The sequence below is a fragment of the Siniperca chuatsi genome, linkage group LG14 (assembly GCF_020085105.1).
Source record: "Siniperca chuatsi isolate FFG_IHB_CAS linkage group LG14, ASM2008510v1, whole genome shotgun sequence".
Taxonomy (NCBI): domain Eukaryota; kingdom Metazoa; phylum Chordata; class Actinopteri; order Centrarchiformes; family Sinipercidae; genus Siniperca; species Siniperca chuatsi.
The window spans coordinates 527,534-544,602 of NC_058055.1; the positions used below are offsets into that span (position 1 = coordinate 527,534).

Genomic DNA, 17,069 nt, shown 5'->3' on the forward strand with positions numbered 1-17,069 from the left:
CATGCAAACTCCACGCAGAAAGGCCCCAGCCGGCCAGTGGGTTTGAACCTAGAACCTTCTTGCTAACCACTGCACCACCGTGTTGCTCTGAGTTTGGCTGTGCACAAAATCAGTACTGTACTGTGTCATCTTACCTGGATGCACCTGAGCTCCTTCACACAATCAGAGTTCCTTTTAAAGGCAGTGGTTGGAGAAGGATTCAGATCTTTTACTTATACAAAAGTACCATTAATAATAATAGTACCAGTTGTGTTAAATGTTTTGCCAACCGTGTTTTCAATGTGAAAAGAACCAGTAATAATTCCAAGTTAATTGAATACATGCAAAGTTGTGATCACAGCATCACTGCATTTGCAGTCTAGAACTTGGCAGAAGTCCATCAGATCAGTGGAAAACAACTGTAAGACATGCAAATCATAGATTTTTAAATGAGCCCATCAAACTGAAAATATTCTTCTTTATAAAACATTGAAACCTAACCTTTGGAGGGCTATCTTCAGCTGAAGCATGTCCAATCAGTTGAAGCTAGTCCACTAGGTGGCAACAAAACCTAAATCAAAACATCTGCACTAAAAACAAATGAGATGTGTTGTCATACATTATAGGCTACCTGATACACTTACTCCTGTTTTATTCAGTGGTAGTATTATTTAGACCTGTACAGTGACTTAACTATGTTCACAGCCAAAAGATTTATGGTTTATAACTGTAATAATAACTGTGATATTATGGTGTAAATGGGGACACACACAGAGATGACACTTGTTCATAAGTTTTGTTGTGTGATTGACCAAAATAGTTGTTTAAAGTGTTGTTTTTGGAAATTAAATGGTCTTTTCTCCTTTTTCACAGGAAAGTATATGCGGTCAATTTTGACCCATAACATGACACATGTAACAATAATTGCTAGTTTTAACGTATAAGAAAACACAAATAAGTTACTTTGGGAATTATTTTGTTTATCATCAGCGTCTATAAGCCCATGGTTTTAAAATATATTTGCCTATTCTGTTCATCATAAGCAATAAAATAGGAGATAAATTGTGCCTATTTTAAACTAAAAGTTAAATGTGGTCTAAAGTACATAAAATATCAAAGTTAAACTATATTATGGTTCTGGATGAATAATATGTTACTTAGAAAATATAAGATTTTGCTAGATGATAATTTGTGTTTTTTTCAGTGCTTGTAATTGCAATTAATTCAAACACTAAGGGTGTAAACCCTTTTTGAACACAATAGGAGGTTTAAGTACCCAAAAATTTTAAAGGAACAATTTAGTTTGCCTGTTTGTTGGTAATAAGGTCATTTTGAAATAAAATCACATCAGATTTATTAAGTGATGCAAAAGTAATCACTCCATCTTCCCTGAAACGGAACACATTTTTGCTCAGTTTTATGGTCATACTGTACCCTGTAATAGTAATAGAATAGCTACCCAGTAGTTAAAGAATAACTACAGTATAAATTCTCTCAAAGTTCCTCCCAAACGTCCAGATTATTGCTCAGTAGGTCTTGCATACCGTGTAATAATAGAATAGGTACCCAGTAATTAAAAAATAGCTACAGTAAGATCCCGAATTGTTACCCCCTTATTCCATAACTTCACATCTTGTTCCCCAGTACCTACATATATGTATTGGTACGTACTGTACTGGTACACCGTTAGTACAAAAGATTACACCATAACTCCTGAGTAATTACGCTGTACATTGCGGGCTGTAATCTAAAGCATCGCCTACATTTTCACTTCATGTTCAGAATGACCATGACTATGACCATGTCAAATTAGAATATTATATTAGAATTATTTTACTGTATCATTTTTGAGAAAATTAAAGGGAAAATCACCTCAAAGTGCATTATGACACATTGACAATTTGCTCATATTTCAACTGTCATAACAATCTTTTCTTGAGAGGTTTGCTTACCGTGACTATGATTATATAAAATGTCATTTTACTGTACCATTTTTAAGAAATAAGCATTCAATTACGTGCAACTTTATTATAATACTTACACGTTTTCACCATATTTCATCTGTCATTAAATGTTTCCTTTAGAGGACTTCTTTGGTGACGTCACACATTCAACAAGATTTATTTATATAATATGAAACCTAATTTCTTTTTTATTTGGCATAGAAAATGTAGAATTGATTGCGCAAATGTGAGGCTTTCGTACTTTTTGGCCGCTCCAAGCACCGGTGTCGTAACAGCAGGAATACACGCGCAACAAAATCCAAGCGGCGGCTGGCCTGACAGAGTTTTCGCAAACGGCTCACTTGACCGCAGTGCCGGGACGCACAGAGCAAAATTTATAATACAAACAGTTTTCCGATAAAAGGTGAGTAAACACAACTGTTATCTGTGTGTAAGTTTTGATTTTACTACTCAATATTGCTTATGAGGCATGTAGCTATACGGTACATGTTCGCTTTTTTATTATTGTCAGGACTCGGGAGTTAATATTTTACTGGCGTTTTTTTTTTCAGAAGCTAACTTTATACGAAAAAATTAAGTTAGCTAGCATCATATTAGCAGTTTTGCTAATATGCCAAATTATTTGGATCCATTGTTATCTTTACATTTATTCTGTGACATATATGATCTGGTTAGGAATTTTAGCTAATACTAGGCTATAACTTTGATAGGCTAACGTTACACATTTTCAGTTTATTTTTCAATTCAATTTTATTTATATAGCGCCAATTCATAACAGACGTTATCTAATTGCATTTTTCATTTACGTCAGAGCAGGTCTAGACCGTACTCTTTATAATATATATCATTTAAAGGACATTTTGATAATGTTAGGGCTAGCATTAGCTGTTTGCAAAAATGGTGACCCTACAGTGTGGATCACACATTTTGATTTTTGATAGCAGAAACCGGGTTCAGGTTAAGTAACTTACACAATGGTGGAATATTCCGATTCTTTACTAAGTAAACCAGCAAAACTACAATATAAAATTAATTAATTACAAGTAAAAGTCCTGCAGTCTTGCAAGTTGTCCTGCAAATCTTTTGAACTTTTTATTGCATCAACTCAAGACATAACAGAACAACTCACAGAGAGGAGATGGTCTTGTCGACAAGTAGAAAATAATAATAAAATAAAATGAAGAAGATGAAAAAAGGGATGCATTCAAAATTTGTATTAAGTAAAAGTACTAGTACATATTTACTGACAATACTTACTAGTGGTAAGTATTATCAGTAAAATATACTTAAAGTACAAAAAGTACTCATTATGCAGCAAAATGGTCCTCAGTGTTATATTTTATAAGGTTATATTATATTATTGGATTATCATTACTAATGAATTAACCTGTAAGCAGGAAATTGTACTTAAGTACAGTACTTGAATAAATGTATTATTATAAATGTCCCACTTCTGCAAATATACCTAAACTATAATTTACACTAAAACAATCAAGCTGTGCGCATTTTGTCAAGAAGAGATACAGTAGATAAAGTAAAGGTATCTCAAGTCAATAAAAACAGAATTATGTTGATAAATAATATGGAGAAAGAAATATAACAAATGACATGAGTAAAAAAACAATTAGTTAGATATTATAAAAAAAGAGGCTATAAAACTATTGAAATATGAAGTAAAACTAAATAGGTATTTTTACAAAAAATGTTTATTGTGAATACTCATTCTACATAGATTTGCAGCAGTGCTGTATATAGAAAATAAGTAGGCAAAAAAGCTTTTAAAACTAAATCATTTTGATAGTGTGGGGAATTTTAAGGGCCACTGTAGAATTTTGAGAAAGTCATACTTAGCATTTTGTGGAAAAAGTTTTACATCTAATGGGTCCTTTCACACCTATAGTTCAGTTCATTTTCTAAGGAAAAAAATGACACATTGTTTCCCTTTAGTTCTGGTCCTTTTCGTGCTCACGCTGGATTTTTACAAAGGAACCAATATGAGTGTGTGTTGACAGCTCAGATACAGCCTGTTGGATCAAGGAAAATCCCTGCACACAAGTGCTGATGCACATATGTGTTCCCATTGTTACCAAATGATCTTGCATAATTATATAGATCACTGTTGTTTGAACTGCACCAAACATGTTAGGTGTGAAAGCACCCATAAAGACAAACAGGCTTTAACAAGTTTGACCTCACTGTACTGACAGCGCCATCTGCTGACAGCTGGGTCGACCGGATGAAACAGGATGACTGCGTTGCCATTCCTCTGTCCTGTACATGTGGGTGTTGTTACCACTGGAGGCATACACGCTGAACTGCACAAATACACTTTGGAGAGAAATCTAAGCAAGTTGGAGAAACTGCTGAAGAAGGGTATGTAACCTAGTTACTGTAATAGTACTACTATTTATATTGTAATTGTACCAATAATACATCTAGGTTGGCTTTATGCAAATAAAGATGAATTTAATACATAGACTGTATAAAATAAGTTTATGTAGCCTCCAGGTCTGAAAAGTGAAGCGATGCAGAAGTGCCTTAAACCTGGATTCTTTCTAAAGGCCAGCAGGGAGCGACTCCACTTTAAATAATACGACAAGTCGCTACCATGGCGACCTGTCAATCAGGATAGAGGTGCAGCAATGTGTATCCATGGCACTGTGTATATGTAAATAGCCGTGAACTTGTTTTTGGGTGTTGTTTGTTTTTTCGTCTTAGAACTTGGACCCTTTCACAGTGTGTTTTCAGTTCATGAAAGTTAATTGTCGCCTAAAAATGTATTGTTCAGCGTTCGGTTGTACTGAAAGACAGTCAGAGTCAGTTTTTTCTGGTAAGTACATTTTATTTTTTAGCCTGTTTTTTGCTAGCCAAAATTAGCATCCCAATTAATATCACTGTTACGGATGAATTACGGATGCACCTTGCTAACCAAGCTTGTTAGCTAGTGCTAGCGTTAGGTGATAACTAAGCGTTTGCTATGCTAACGGTACCTGGCCCCCATGGGCTTGTAACCTTTGTTGGCCATAGACTGTGGGGGTGTTAACCCATGCATTAATGTAATGGTAGCTATTCAGCCATATAGATTGTTTTGGAGTGTATCGCTGTAGAGATGTCTGCCTTTTGAATATAATGGAACTATATGGCACTCGGCTTGTGGTACTCAAAGCGCCAAAAAAAATACATTTGAAAAACTCAACAGCGATTTCTCTTTCCAGAAATCATGACCCGGTTACTCAAGATAATCCACATATTCGTTGTGAGCAGTTTCATGTAGAAACTATTTTCTTTCTACTGATAATTCTATTCTGGGTTTTACACGGAGCCAGTGCAGAGAAGCTAATATTGGAGAAATATGCTAACCTTGCTAAGCTTGTCAGTACACGTGCCGCAGCATTCTGGGTCAACTGGAGAGTCTTAAGGGACTTATTCAGACAATAAGGAATTGCAATAGTCCAGCCTAGAAGTAACAAATGCATGAACTAGTTTTTCTGCATCATTTTGAGACAGGATGTGTCTGATTTTTGTAACGTTACGTAGGTGGAAAAAGGCAGTCCTTGAAGTTTGTTTTATGTGGGAACTGTACCTTTAAGCTAACAATGTTTGTTTTGTGTTTCTGACACATGTGACCAAGTTGAAGTGTACTGCGTTAGTATAATGCGCTACTTGCTCCACCCAAGCTCCACTCACTTGTCCAAATATGGTCACTTCTGGCTCCAAAAAAACAAGATGGCGATGGCCAAAATGCCAAACTCGAGGGCTGCATCCCAAGTTTTCCTTGCGTCTTAGTCCCTCCCACTGGGGAAACCATGTGAGGAGAGAAGAAACAAGGAATTTTTTTTTAGAAAAATGAGATGTCTTTTTCTCTGAAGCTTCACGAAGCGACGTCCATTTCTTATGACGGCGGCAGCTGCTCACAGCTGGATCAGCTGTCAGTTGGATTTAACAGCTGTAGAGACGTTTGATGGAGTTTGTGTCTGTACATGTGCACTGTGCTAATATTAATAAAGACACACAGTTATCACTGCCAGAGCAGCAGTGTTTTCTCTCTGTAGCCTGTTGCCTGTTTAACAAACACCTGCACATGAATAACAACCTGCATTCTGTATTTATACTGTGTACTGCTCAGAGGCGCAGGAATCATTTCTCCTGGCAGAATGCCTTTATTTATTTATTCATCATTTGCATCTCTATTTATTGATATTCTGTGAATTCATTATTGAATAACCCAGAATATGATTATGGGGTCTTTTGAACTTTGGAAATTATTTATTAGGCTAAATGTTTGTGGAAAAACTGAAATGATGTAACTCATATCAAACCTGACATTATCAGCCTCACATGTGACTGAATGGAAATGATGATAAATGATGTAAACAGTGTTTTTTGCTGACAGACAGACTCTCCCCAACTCTCTCTGACATGTATTGTATTCATAATAAAAGTTAATGGGGGAAATAACAGATCATGAAAAGAAAAATCTAATCTAATCTAACTATCTATCTGTCTATCTATGAAAGATACTGTAAGGTTTAGAAATTGTTCAGCAGCTTCGGGTCCTCCGTCCTCCGTCGCTTCTCTTCCTTGCATCTCTCTCTCACACCATCGTTGGGAGGGGCTAAGACGTGAGGAAAGGAAGCGAGTGAGGGGAGCAAGGAGACACGTTAGCATAATGAAAAGCAGAATGTCTGAAGTTCAGCAAGTTTATGTAACCAGAAACAACTGGCAGTTCCCAGCAAATAGAATCCGTCCACTCCACCAAGTCGAGTTGACAATTTTGGCGTCTATTGTTTTTCCAACCAAATTCTTGTCTCATTTGTAGTCTGATTAACAGCAACTTTGTCAAAGCTAGTTTTAAGCTAGTTTCCTCACTCCTTGTTCCTCTGAGCAGAAATAAGAGCTTCAGGGTGGCCTGCAACAACTTTCGGTTCAAGCTAGGATCGAGGAAATATCAAATAAGAGACTTGGGGCTGAGGCTGACCTGAGGCTTCACAAACCGTGACATCACGGTGGCTAAGTCCACTCCTTTTTACACAGTCTATAATTAAATACTACTCTTAAATCAGACACCCAGGACTTAAAATGAAGGGATATTTACACTTCAAAATGCAAACCAAAAACAAAAACATGGTCTTAATGTTTTCTGATATGTTCCAGGTGTTGATGTGAACTGTTTAAATCACTTGGGTCAGACTCCACTGTTCTGTGCTGCTCTGTTGGGCCAAGTGAAGGTGACGGAGCTGCTCCTGCTTTACGGAGCTGACCCCAACCAGTAAGTCTAGACACTCACTTAAATATGTCCATTCTCAAAAAGCTTGCTTCTAAAGTCTTGTTCATAATGATGGAATTATTTTGTTTTAAAAACAACAAAGATGTTGACTAGACGCATGACTTGGACTTAAGTCATAAATCTTACTCCGTGACTTCGCTCTGACTTTAGCGTTTTGGCATGGAAGGACTTGATATCCTCCCCAAGCCCAAAGATTTAAAAGTATGTCAAAAAAAATTCTGCAGCGTATTAACTCTTCATAGTTCTGACAACGGATATACTTTGAATCAATCCAGCAGAAGCGTTTGCATAGGTTTAAAGGTAGACTTGGTCGTCCTCTAATCGGAAGGTCAGCGGTTTGATCCCTGGGCAAGACACTGAACCCCGAATTGTTCCTGAGGGCTGTTCCTTTGGCGTGTGTGTGTGAATGAGTTAGTTTCTTTGTACTGATGACCAGTTGGCTCATTTTATACAGTGTATAATTAAATACTGTTCTTAAATCAGACACCCAGTGCTTAAAATGAAATTACATTTGAGCAGTTGGCTCATCAGTACAATGGGGTGAATGTGATATGTAGTGTGAAGAGCATTGCGTGATCGAAAGACTAGAAAGGCGCCATTCAAGTACAGTCCATTTACCATAAGCAGAAGCAGGAAGGTATGGTAGGTTTAGCAGTGCACAGTAACACATTTGAACATTAAAACATTCTGGTAAGTAGGCTTCAAATCTTAATCTTTTGCTGGTTTTAAATGACAAACTTCTCAGACGGAAGATTATAACAGCTAATGTTAATGGTGTACTTGCCAAAAGGCCAGAATTAAACGTTTTTCTTAATTAATATACTTCTAAATGTTATAAAATGTATTTAAAAGTTATAAATACAAATTATAAAAAGCATCTATTATTTCTGTAAAGTTAATATACTAACTTGTTTTTTTAGAAATTTAAATGGCATTATATTTGGTGAAGGGCATGTAATGTTTAGGACTGGAAACGTAAAGTCTAGGACTTGGACTTGACTTGAGACTTGTTGATTTTGACTTAGGACTTGACCTGGAACTTCCTAGCCAAGACTTGAGACCTTCTTGTCGCTTGCAAAACAATAACTTTGTCCCACCTCTGGTGTATATATTCACTGTCTCACAACACAGAGAATGATGGCTATCAGGTGACAGCATATTGATATATAAACAACTTTCTTCTAGTCGCTGTGAGGACTGGAGCACCCCAGTTCATGCAGGCGTATTCTCCTGTAACCCTTCAGTGGTGAGTGGCTTGCTGGATGCTGGAGGAGATCTAAGACTCCATGATGGGGAAGGCAGGACGCCATTTGACTGGCTCAGGGCTGCAAAGAAGGAAGGCCGTAACAGGGTAAGCTGCTGAGTGGAAACAGTGTGATTTTGCTTGGAACGTCTCAGTGTTCTCTCACTCTCTGTTGGTGGAGTGTGACCTGCATAGTTGCAACAACAGTGGAAGCATACGGTTTGACTGATAAAGTGGATACTCCAGTGCTTTAGTATTGCATTTCCATAACATTGAGGGACTAACTAAGAGACAAAGAGAAAACATTGTCAAATCAGTCAGAGGCTGAGATATCCTGACTTTTTAGTCTCTAGTATGGGTTAAACTCCAAAAACATTGGATTCTGGTCGGATTTGCTGGTTTCATCTATCTGTTAATGTGGTTTTGTCATTCAGACATAGTTGTCCTTTGTGTTGGAGAGAGAGAGAGAGAGAGAGAGAGAGAGAGAGCGTGCAGCGGTGAGTTAAAACTGTTATGACGTCCTTACACAGGCTGCATCACTGATGGATTTTAAAACTTTTCTGTTGAAACCTTAATGACTGTCTTGAGCATGCGGAACGCCCCACCCCCTTCTCACACTGATTCCACTGCTACATTTTCACATCAATTTCCTCGTTTAATGTTATTAGAGAGCAAATTCTGCCTCCATTTGCCTGCATTTATGTTTATTTATGTGTAGCCTACCTGTGTGTACGGGGACAGTTTATCACACTAAAAAGCAAGCATTTTGTAAACGGAATCTTTGCACGTCAAAATACACTAAGATATTAAGGGCAAAAAATCCCAAGGAGATGTATTTTCGTAGCAACGGGCCTTATGATTCAGCAATAATAATACAGATTATTATTGTTATTATTATATTTAGCCTTTATAGGCTTTTCAAAATATCCAGTACTGTAATAACGTGCTTAAATAAAAGCATTTAAGCATGTTTTCATTGGCATATATCATTTTGGATACATCACTACATCCACAATTACAGCTGGATGCGTCTGGTTTTATTCTGTGTCGAGGCACAAATGTTTGTCTTATACTGTATGAAAAGCTTCTTCAGTTCATTAAATCCCGCAATGCGCACAGCGTCTCTCTTAATGGGGAGAGGCTTCACTCTATTTCACCCTCCCACAACCCATCCGCTGTTAATCAGAATGTTGAATTATAAGCCCAATAAATAACTTGAATGTATCTATTGTCTGTCTTGAATAGTTGTGTGAATAACATTCAGTGACCTTTAAACATACTATATAATGTTTATAAAAAATGACAAAGTTAAGAAAATATATGAATGAAAGGAGAACCTAAGAATTAATAATGATCATTAGTTAATAGTAATGATAATCGTCACTCTGGGCTTTTTTCTGTAATTTATCTTTTGTCTTGAGTTTTTGGGAGGTATAAGCTTTTAGCTTCCTACTTGAACCAGACAATAGATGTTACCTCATGGCCTATTGTGGGGGATGTGCAAAATTTTCATTGAACTAGCCAACCAAAATCCCTAAGCCCCTTGTGGAAAAGGGGAGAGATGGCATTTAATAGTAAATATTTCTCACACTAATTTCAGATTGTTTTAAGATTGTTTGGATTGATTACAGATGTCACAGTCATGTGACATTTGTTACCAAAAGTCTTGTTATTTCAGTTCATAATGCTGACAAGAATCAAATAATTACATAATTATATTGTAAGGTCCCCATGACAAAAAATGTATCAACAAGTGACTGTACACATTAAAAATTTATCAACTTTTTTCATATACTGTAGGACAGGACAGTTAACATCTTCATTCTTAAAAACTTACTGTAGGTTGCAAAGTGTTGGTCTATCTTCTGAAAATATCGTAAAGTTCACCAGTCTGGCGAATAATGCATCCACACTGTAACTTTATTTCTGGAGATCTATGAATCAAATGATTTTACCAGCACGTTTTGGGCCGTTTTGGCTCGACTGTGAATTTCATACATTTACGGTAAAAATTACCTAAGATGAAATAATGTAATGACACTTCAAATCAAAGTTTGTTAGGAATAAAATGTTTTAATCAGAACATACTTTATTTGATTGACTTTGACAGAGTAAATTTAACACCCCACATAAATTTTTCCATGTTTGAAAATCAAATTTTAGTATAACTGAAAATCCTTTGCTTGACGGATGGTTGGTTTAAATACCATAACACAATTGTCCATTATGAAATTAAGACGTGTGTAACGTGTAAGTATACTGTACAGGCCGGCAGAAAGTTGTTTGTTATGACTCATTCTCATAGAGTTACATGGCATTTGTCTTTTCACCCGGGGCCTGCTTACCCAGCATGGAGAGACTGCATCTGGTCTGCTCACATGTGCCACCTGGTGGTTGTTATTGCTACTGCAGCTACTCCTGGATAAATCATTCACCCCCCTTAACTGTCACTGTGGCATTACTGCGGTAATCACGTAAAATAAAACGAGAAACATCTGTAGTAGCAGTTGTTGAGCAGGAACATGGGGGCAGTAGCCCACAATCATAGATCCAGACATTATTTACAGAGACCCATCAAATCCCACCATGAGCAAGCATTTGGCGACTCTCTTAAATGTGGAGATAGTGTCTGTTGACAGACTATTAAATGTTCAGTTTCAATGCCATATGCCAGAACAAGGTCGAGGGTGTGGTTAAGACAGTGAGTGGGTTTATGAACACTCTGACAGAAGCCAATCTAATCTAACAATGAGATAAACGCAGTACTAATTATAATCGATGGGGTTGCACCTAACGATTGTTTTATTATCGATTAATCTAACGATTATTTCTTCGATTAGTCGATTAATCTAACAACTAATTTATAGATTATTCTAAAGATAATTTTTTTTTATTACTTGGTTAATATAACAATTACTTTATCCCAAATAAATATCAAAAACTTGTCTCATTAATATTTCAATATTTTCTCTCAAAAACAAACAAATGTAAAAAGAAAACATATGCACTGCAGGGCATTATTCTGCAACAAAAATATGTTTGTCTATTGAAAATATAATATTTGAAAGAATAAATTAACATATTACCCTCTTTCTAGTTCTTCTAGGTTGTTTCTTATGTTACCATTTTAATTCTACCTAATTCGCCACCTTATTTTAGTATTTTCTCACAAACTACTTTAATCTGCTCACCTTGCTTTTCCCTTCAGTTCTCTACTCCCCCCATCTGTTTTAAGGACTAAACTTGATAAGAACTCTAAGAATTCAGATAAAAATTCAGAATACGGACCAGGACACTAAAACAAATAGAATTGACTGTAGGAGGAGGCAGAGAAATAGCTAAACATTTGGCACACCAAGCAAAATAGAGCAAGAGAGTGAGAAGGAGAGAGAGAAACAAATGTGGGATTAGCGAGAAAGTTGCTAAAAGAAGTAGAGAGCTATGAGTGCTTGAGCAGAACTAGTGTACATTTAAATGTATAGCGGGAAAATTGTATTTATAGACTGCTCTAATATGAGAAGAATCTCCTTAACAACATAAAATTGGATCTTTCACATTGTTTCCTAGTTTATTAAACTGGTTTTGTGCATAAGAAATGATGATTGAGATAATACATTTATTACAGTGTATTATCTTAGAGGGCGGAACAAGACGCACAGCTCTCTCTCTCTGCATGCTGCATCCTCTACGCTAATCTGACAGCATTCAGTTCAGACTCAGTTCAGGCGTCATGTTGAAAGTGATGAATAGAAAGGGCAGAAAGGGAAAGACATTTTAGAGGTCAGACCTGTAAGATTGCGCCGTGACCTTTATCTAAAACATTTATTGGCCGTTTATTCAGACATGAGACCAACATGTTAAATTACCATCTGATTAATGTAACTCTACTATAGCTCCTTTTAGACATATATCTGAAAGGGGCTATTGTACCTTATGCAGGCAAAATTAGACTGCTCAGTGTTCTACTGATTTGAATCAGTGTTTTTGTTAACTTCTATCTCATTAGATGCAAGACTTCCTGGAGAGATGCATCTCCTCTATGCAACAGCTGTGTCAGAGCCCAGCCATGACGAAGCTCTACTGTAGTCCGTCCTACATCTCAGCCTCCATCTTGTTACACCCTGTATCTTTGCTGGATCGCATAAAATCACGGTATGTTGCACGAAACACCATATTGATCATACATCTATACAACATTATATTGTTTCATGTTCAGTGTCTTCTTGCTTTCTTTTTAAGTTTTTTTATCCAGAATTTTCTTTTTAGAGACCATTATGTGATTTCTTTAATGCTACAGAAGAAATCAGATGTGTGTACATTTACATTGGACCTGAACAGATGCAGATAATATTTGTTACACAAGACACGCCAATCAAACAGAAACCAAACCAGGGCTCTGCCAAGAACTCAATGTAATGAAGGAGACAATTGACTGAATGCTGGAAGCAGACATCATAGAACCCTCTTTCTCTGTTTAGGAATCTCTAGTGGTCCTCATTCCTAAAACAGATGGGAAACCAAGATTCTGTGTGAACTACATAAAACTTAATGCAGTGATGTACACAGATTATCCATTTCCTACTATACAGGAAATACTACGATTTAATAATGGAAATGTATTTCCTGGGATTTCTTGCCAAATTCTACTTCCTTGAACCTCAATAGCCACAGGTCAGAGCTATAGCGATGGCCATACACTCTCATATAACCACCATTAAATCGATGTGATGATATGCTATGATATGCTATAAAACAGAGGATCAGATGATTCTATGTGGGTGTCATTGTGTTTTGTCCACTTCAAATATAGTGTACTTGAAGAGGATTTTTTGTTCTACTAAAATAGAATTCATATACTAAAAATATTGCCACATAATCTAATGTATATGAAAGAATAACATCAGAAAATTAGAATAAACACCATTTTATGATTAACTATTCACATTTCTGTTGTTGGGTGTGTATTGTATAATCAACTGATATGTTTGTGTGTGTTTCTACTCCTTTTAGTGAAATTGACATGCAGTTCAATAAGAGGACAAACAGCAAGTCTTCCTGTACAGCTCACTGTTTAGGTTTTGGAAAGGTATATCACTTCATACAGTATACCAGTATTTATCAACCTTTTTTTGCGACAGCGCACTTTGCGGGCGGCTGTGGCTTGGTGGTAGAGTGGGTCGTTTATTAATTGGAGGGTCAGCGGTTCGATCCCGGCTTCCCCCAACCCACATGTCAAAGTGTCCTCGGGCAAGACAGTGAACCCCAAATTGCTCCTGAGGACTCACACACTGTGTGAGTGTGAATGATTAGTTAGTTTCCTTGAACAGTTAGCATCTGCCATCAGTGTATGAATGGGGTGAATGTGAAGTGGTTGGAAGACTAGAAAGGTGCTATACAAGTGCAGATCATTTACTTTTGACATTGAAAAAAATCCCATGGCACACCGCCTTCGCAGATTTTGCAAAATTACACAAAGTAGCCTATCACAGTACGTAAAGACTTAAAGTTCTACTCAGTGCAAAACCTGGCCTTGTTTAGATGAACATAAAGCTGATATCCTGGCAGGAATTGACGAAAGGCACACACAGAACTTTTCCTCGACTGCTCTCAGTTGCTCTTTGTTTTTAGTTTTTATAGCAGTTAGGCTTGAAAAGCTAAGCCGCATGGATATGTTGTGGAAAATGGGAGCAATGTTGAAATAGCTCTGTTTACCACAACTGGAAACTCCTCAGCAGCAGTCAACCGAAAACTGTCCAAAGTTAGATTAGCATATCTCAGTTTTAAACCACGATCTTGTCTCAGTTCAATTAGTTGCTCTTGCTCTCGCAAAGTCATGTCCTTTCCGAAAACTACTGCTGAGCTATAGGTCCCAGTCAAATGATTCGGTGGAGGCTGAGAGGAAATAAAAGGATAACTTCTCCTCAAGAGTTTTCAAATGTGTACCTATTATCTCATAACAAGCAGCAGTTTTGACATGTCCTTGCAATTTTTGGGTGAAAGGGAACATTTCGATAGTGGTCCTTTCTAGATGTGCAACTGTGGCTTAGTGGTAGACCGGGTTGTCCACCAATCAGAAGGGCGGCGGTTTGATTGCGGCTTCCCCCAGCCAACATGTCAAAGTGGGCACGCCACAGAACCCCAAATTGCTCCCGAGGGCTGTGCCTGTGGTGTGTGAATGATTAGTTACTTTGATGAGCAGTTCTGCCATCACTGTGTGAATGTGATATGTAGTTAGAAAGGTGCTATATAAGTACAGTCCCTTTACCATGTTGTCACCAGAGGGCGACCTTTGAATGAAATCCATTTATTTTGTCCGTGCATTTGTTGTTTGGGCCTTGCATTTGTGTATTCAGTTCATACAGATATTGAAAAATATCCGGGATGTATGCGAGCCTTGCACACCATTCATCACTTGCAATCAGCATTGCGTCATCGCAATTCTCATCAGTTAAAAAGGTTTTCAGGTCCTCTCACAACTCATACACACACGCCAGCACTCTTCTGCGTATGAAGCTGTTGACTGGTTTTGATAGACTCCAAAATCTAGTATCAATCTGGGCAGTGCTTAGGAACAAGGCCATTGTCCAATGAAGTCCCGTTCCTATTGGTTTGGTGCTATTTAACCATTCACCATTCAAGTACTGCTGTGAGGCTCGAGTTACTAGGACTACTACGCTACCTCTCTGCCTATCAGCTAGGTTGTCAGTTTGTTTGAGGATTTACACATTTTGTCGTAGCGCACCAGTTAAACACCGGGGAGTCACCGGAGAATACCGAGGAGGAGAATGAATGCCTACTCTAGTGTCTCTAAACACAGGAGAATATTTATATTAGTATGTGTTACAAGGTCTCACTTATCCAAAAGAATGCTAGTATCTGACAGTGAATCAGAGGACACAAGAGGGCATACCCCTCACACTAGGCTTCTCTGCCTCAAGCTCCTGCCGTAACACCTCTACCACTAGTGCCTCTCTTGAGGAACAAAGATTAGCATTTGTAATATTTTAGAGAATTGTTAGAAAACAAGGGGCCTTACCGAAATGTTGTGAAGGAAGCCTTGGATGAATGGATTAAGGTCCAGAGAATCAATCTTTCAATAAATCAAATTTACCTAGTTTTATTTACCAAAGCTTAAAAACATAGAAAGCCTACATCCAGAAACAAATACTTTGAGATATATGAAAAGAGAATAACAAGGTTAAAGAAACCAAATGAAATTCCTAATCCAAAAAAAGCTGCAAAATTGCAAAATCTGAGTGAAAGTCAGAGCAAAAAGAAGAGAACTGCAAAAAGGCAAAAAAAGGGTGGAACTGTTCTCAGAATTACTGAGAAAAGAAAAGAGGAAGGGGCCCATGTCTGCTTCACCTACACAGCCATTTTCCCCTTTTTTTGCGTATGCTGCGGTATTGAACAAGCTCAACTCTTCTGTTTCTAAGACTCAGTCCTTGAGTTGAGTCCCTTTTTTCTTTTGATGGCTGGCTGAGTAGGGAGCACTGGCAGAATACAACTGTGACCTTTGCCCTCTCTTGCATTTTGCTCAGGTGGTCCCTGCCCACTCAGGGGTGGGATGTGCTTTGGGGGTTGCTGCTTCTGTAAAGGTATGACCGTGCATTGGTATCTGCTCCATCAGAAGTGGAATTGGAATAGTTTGTGTTGGAGGGGACTGGATTTTGCACCAAGGGCCTTCTTTGCTGGTTGTAACAGGTTGCTCCACACGGTTCTTTGACAAAGCCCCACTTAGGTGATGGAAACATGTGGTGGTCATAGTGCTGTTCACCTTGAGCTCCCAGTACCGTTCGCCAGGATGGAGGAATGGTGGGTGGTCTGGAACTTTCCCCAGTCGAGCAGAGGCTATTTTTAGCCAATTCTTGGGTTTTGAGAGATGGGTAAAGCTGAGCTTGTATTTGTTGCAATTGTAAAGCTGCAGGCATCTTGACTTTGAATAGTCTTGCCCAGGGTCTCGTAGGAGAATCAACTACTTTAATCAAATAATTACACTTTAATACACAAATAATTACACTTTAATACTATTCAAATGATAAGGACTTTATGGGATTTAAGAAACAGAGAAAGGAGAGGATGTTGAGGGGTTGGATTCTAAAGGTAACTGTTCTTTGGGGAGTTTCACATCTTGGTTGAGGAAACTTCTAATGCAGAGACTGATTCTCCCTTTGCATGGGAGAAGGGGGAGGAGAAGGTGTTCTCCCACATAGCATCAGGGGAGGCATTTATTTCCGGTTCTGCTTAGCTGGTGCTACATGTATACTGATCTGTAACTGGGGTCTCATTTAGGGTGACGTTTCCCCTTAATGAATGTGCCAAGGTTATTTTGATTTTGCTGCGCTAAATTGCTGCATATTGATCTTGTTTTATTTCGGCTGCTTTTTGCATAACTCTGCGCAGCACCTCACACTCTGTAGATTCAAGCTGCAGGTGAATGGCACATTTGCTACTGTTCTGAGAGCTGCTTTTATGAGGGCCTTGGAAGAATCATTTGTGGTATAGCCAAATGTTCCACACCCAAGGAGTATCATTGTGACACTGTTTGATATTACGCTCTGTTGGCGAAGGGCAAGCCCTAGCACCAACTCATAAC

The 17,069-nt window shown here is 37.9% G+C and overlaps 1 protein-coding gene across 9 annotated transcripts in view; it reads left to right on the forward strand.

Annotated features, from left to right (window-relative positions):
* Positions 1–2,218: 2,218 nt before the first annotated feature.
* The window catches only part of LOC122888243 (inactive serine/threonine-protein kinase TEX14-like), an 83,177-nt gene continuing 68,326 nt past the window's right edge, over positions 2,219–17,069 (forward strand). For 6 of the 9 annotated variants that reach the window (XR_006380667.1, XR_006380666.1, XM_044222415.1 and 3 more), the window contains exons 1-6: positions 2,219–2,346; positions 4,151–4,316; positions 7,098–7,212; positions 8,416–8,581; positions 12,480–12,625; positions 13,484–13,559. Coding sequence is in view for 6 of the 9 variants with exons in the window: in XM_044222415.1 (XP_044078350.1) it covers positions 4,190–4,316; positions 7,098–7,212; positions 8,416–8,581; positions 12,480–12,625; positions 13,484–13,559 (630 nt within the window). In the remaining 3 variants the exon portion in view is untranslated. Of the gene's footprint in view, positions 2,347–4,150; positions 4,317–4,561; positions 4,774–7,097; positions 7,213–8,415; positions 8,582–12,479; positions 12,626–13,483; positions 13,560–17,069 lie in introns of those variants that run through there. The other 3 variants (XM_044222420.1, XM_044222419.1, XM_044222422.1) reach the window with 3 other exon arrangements.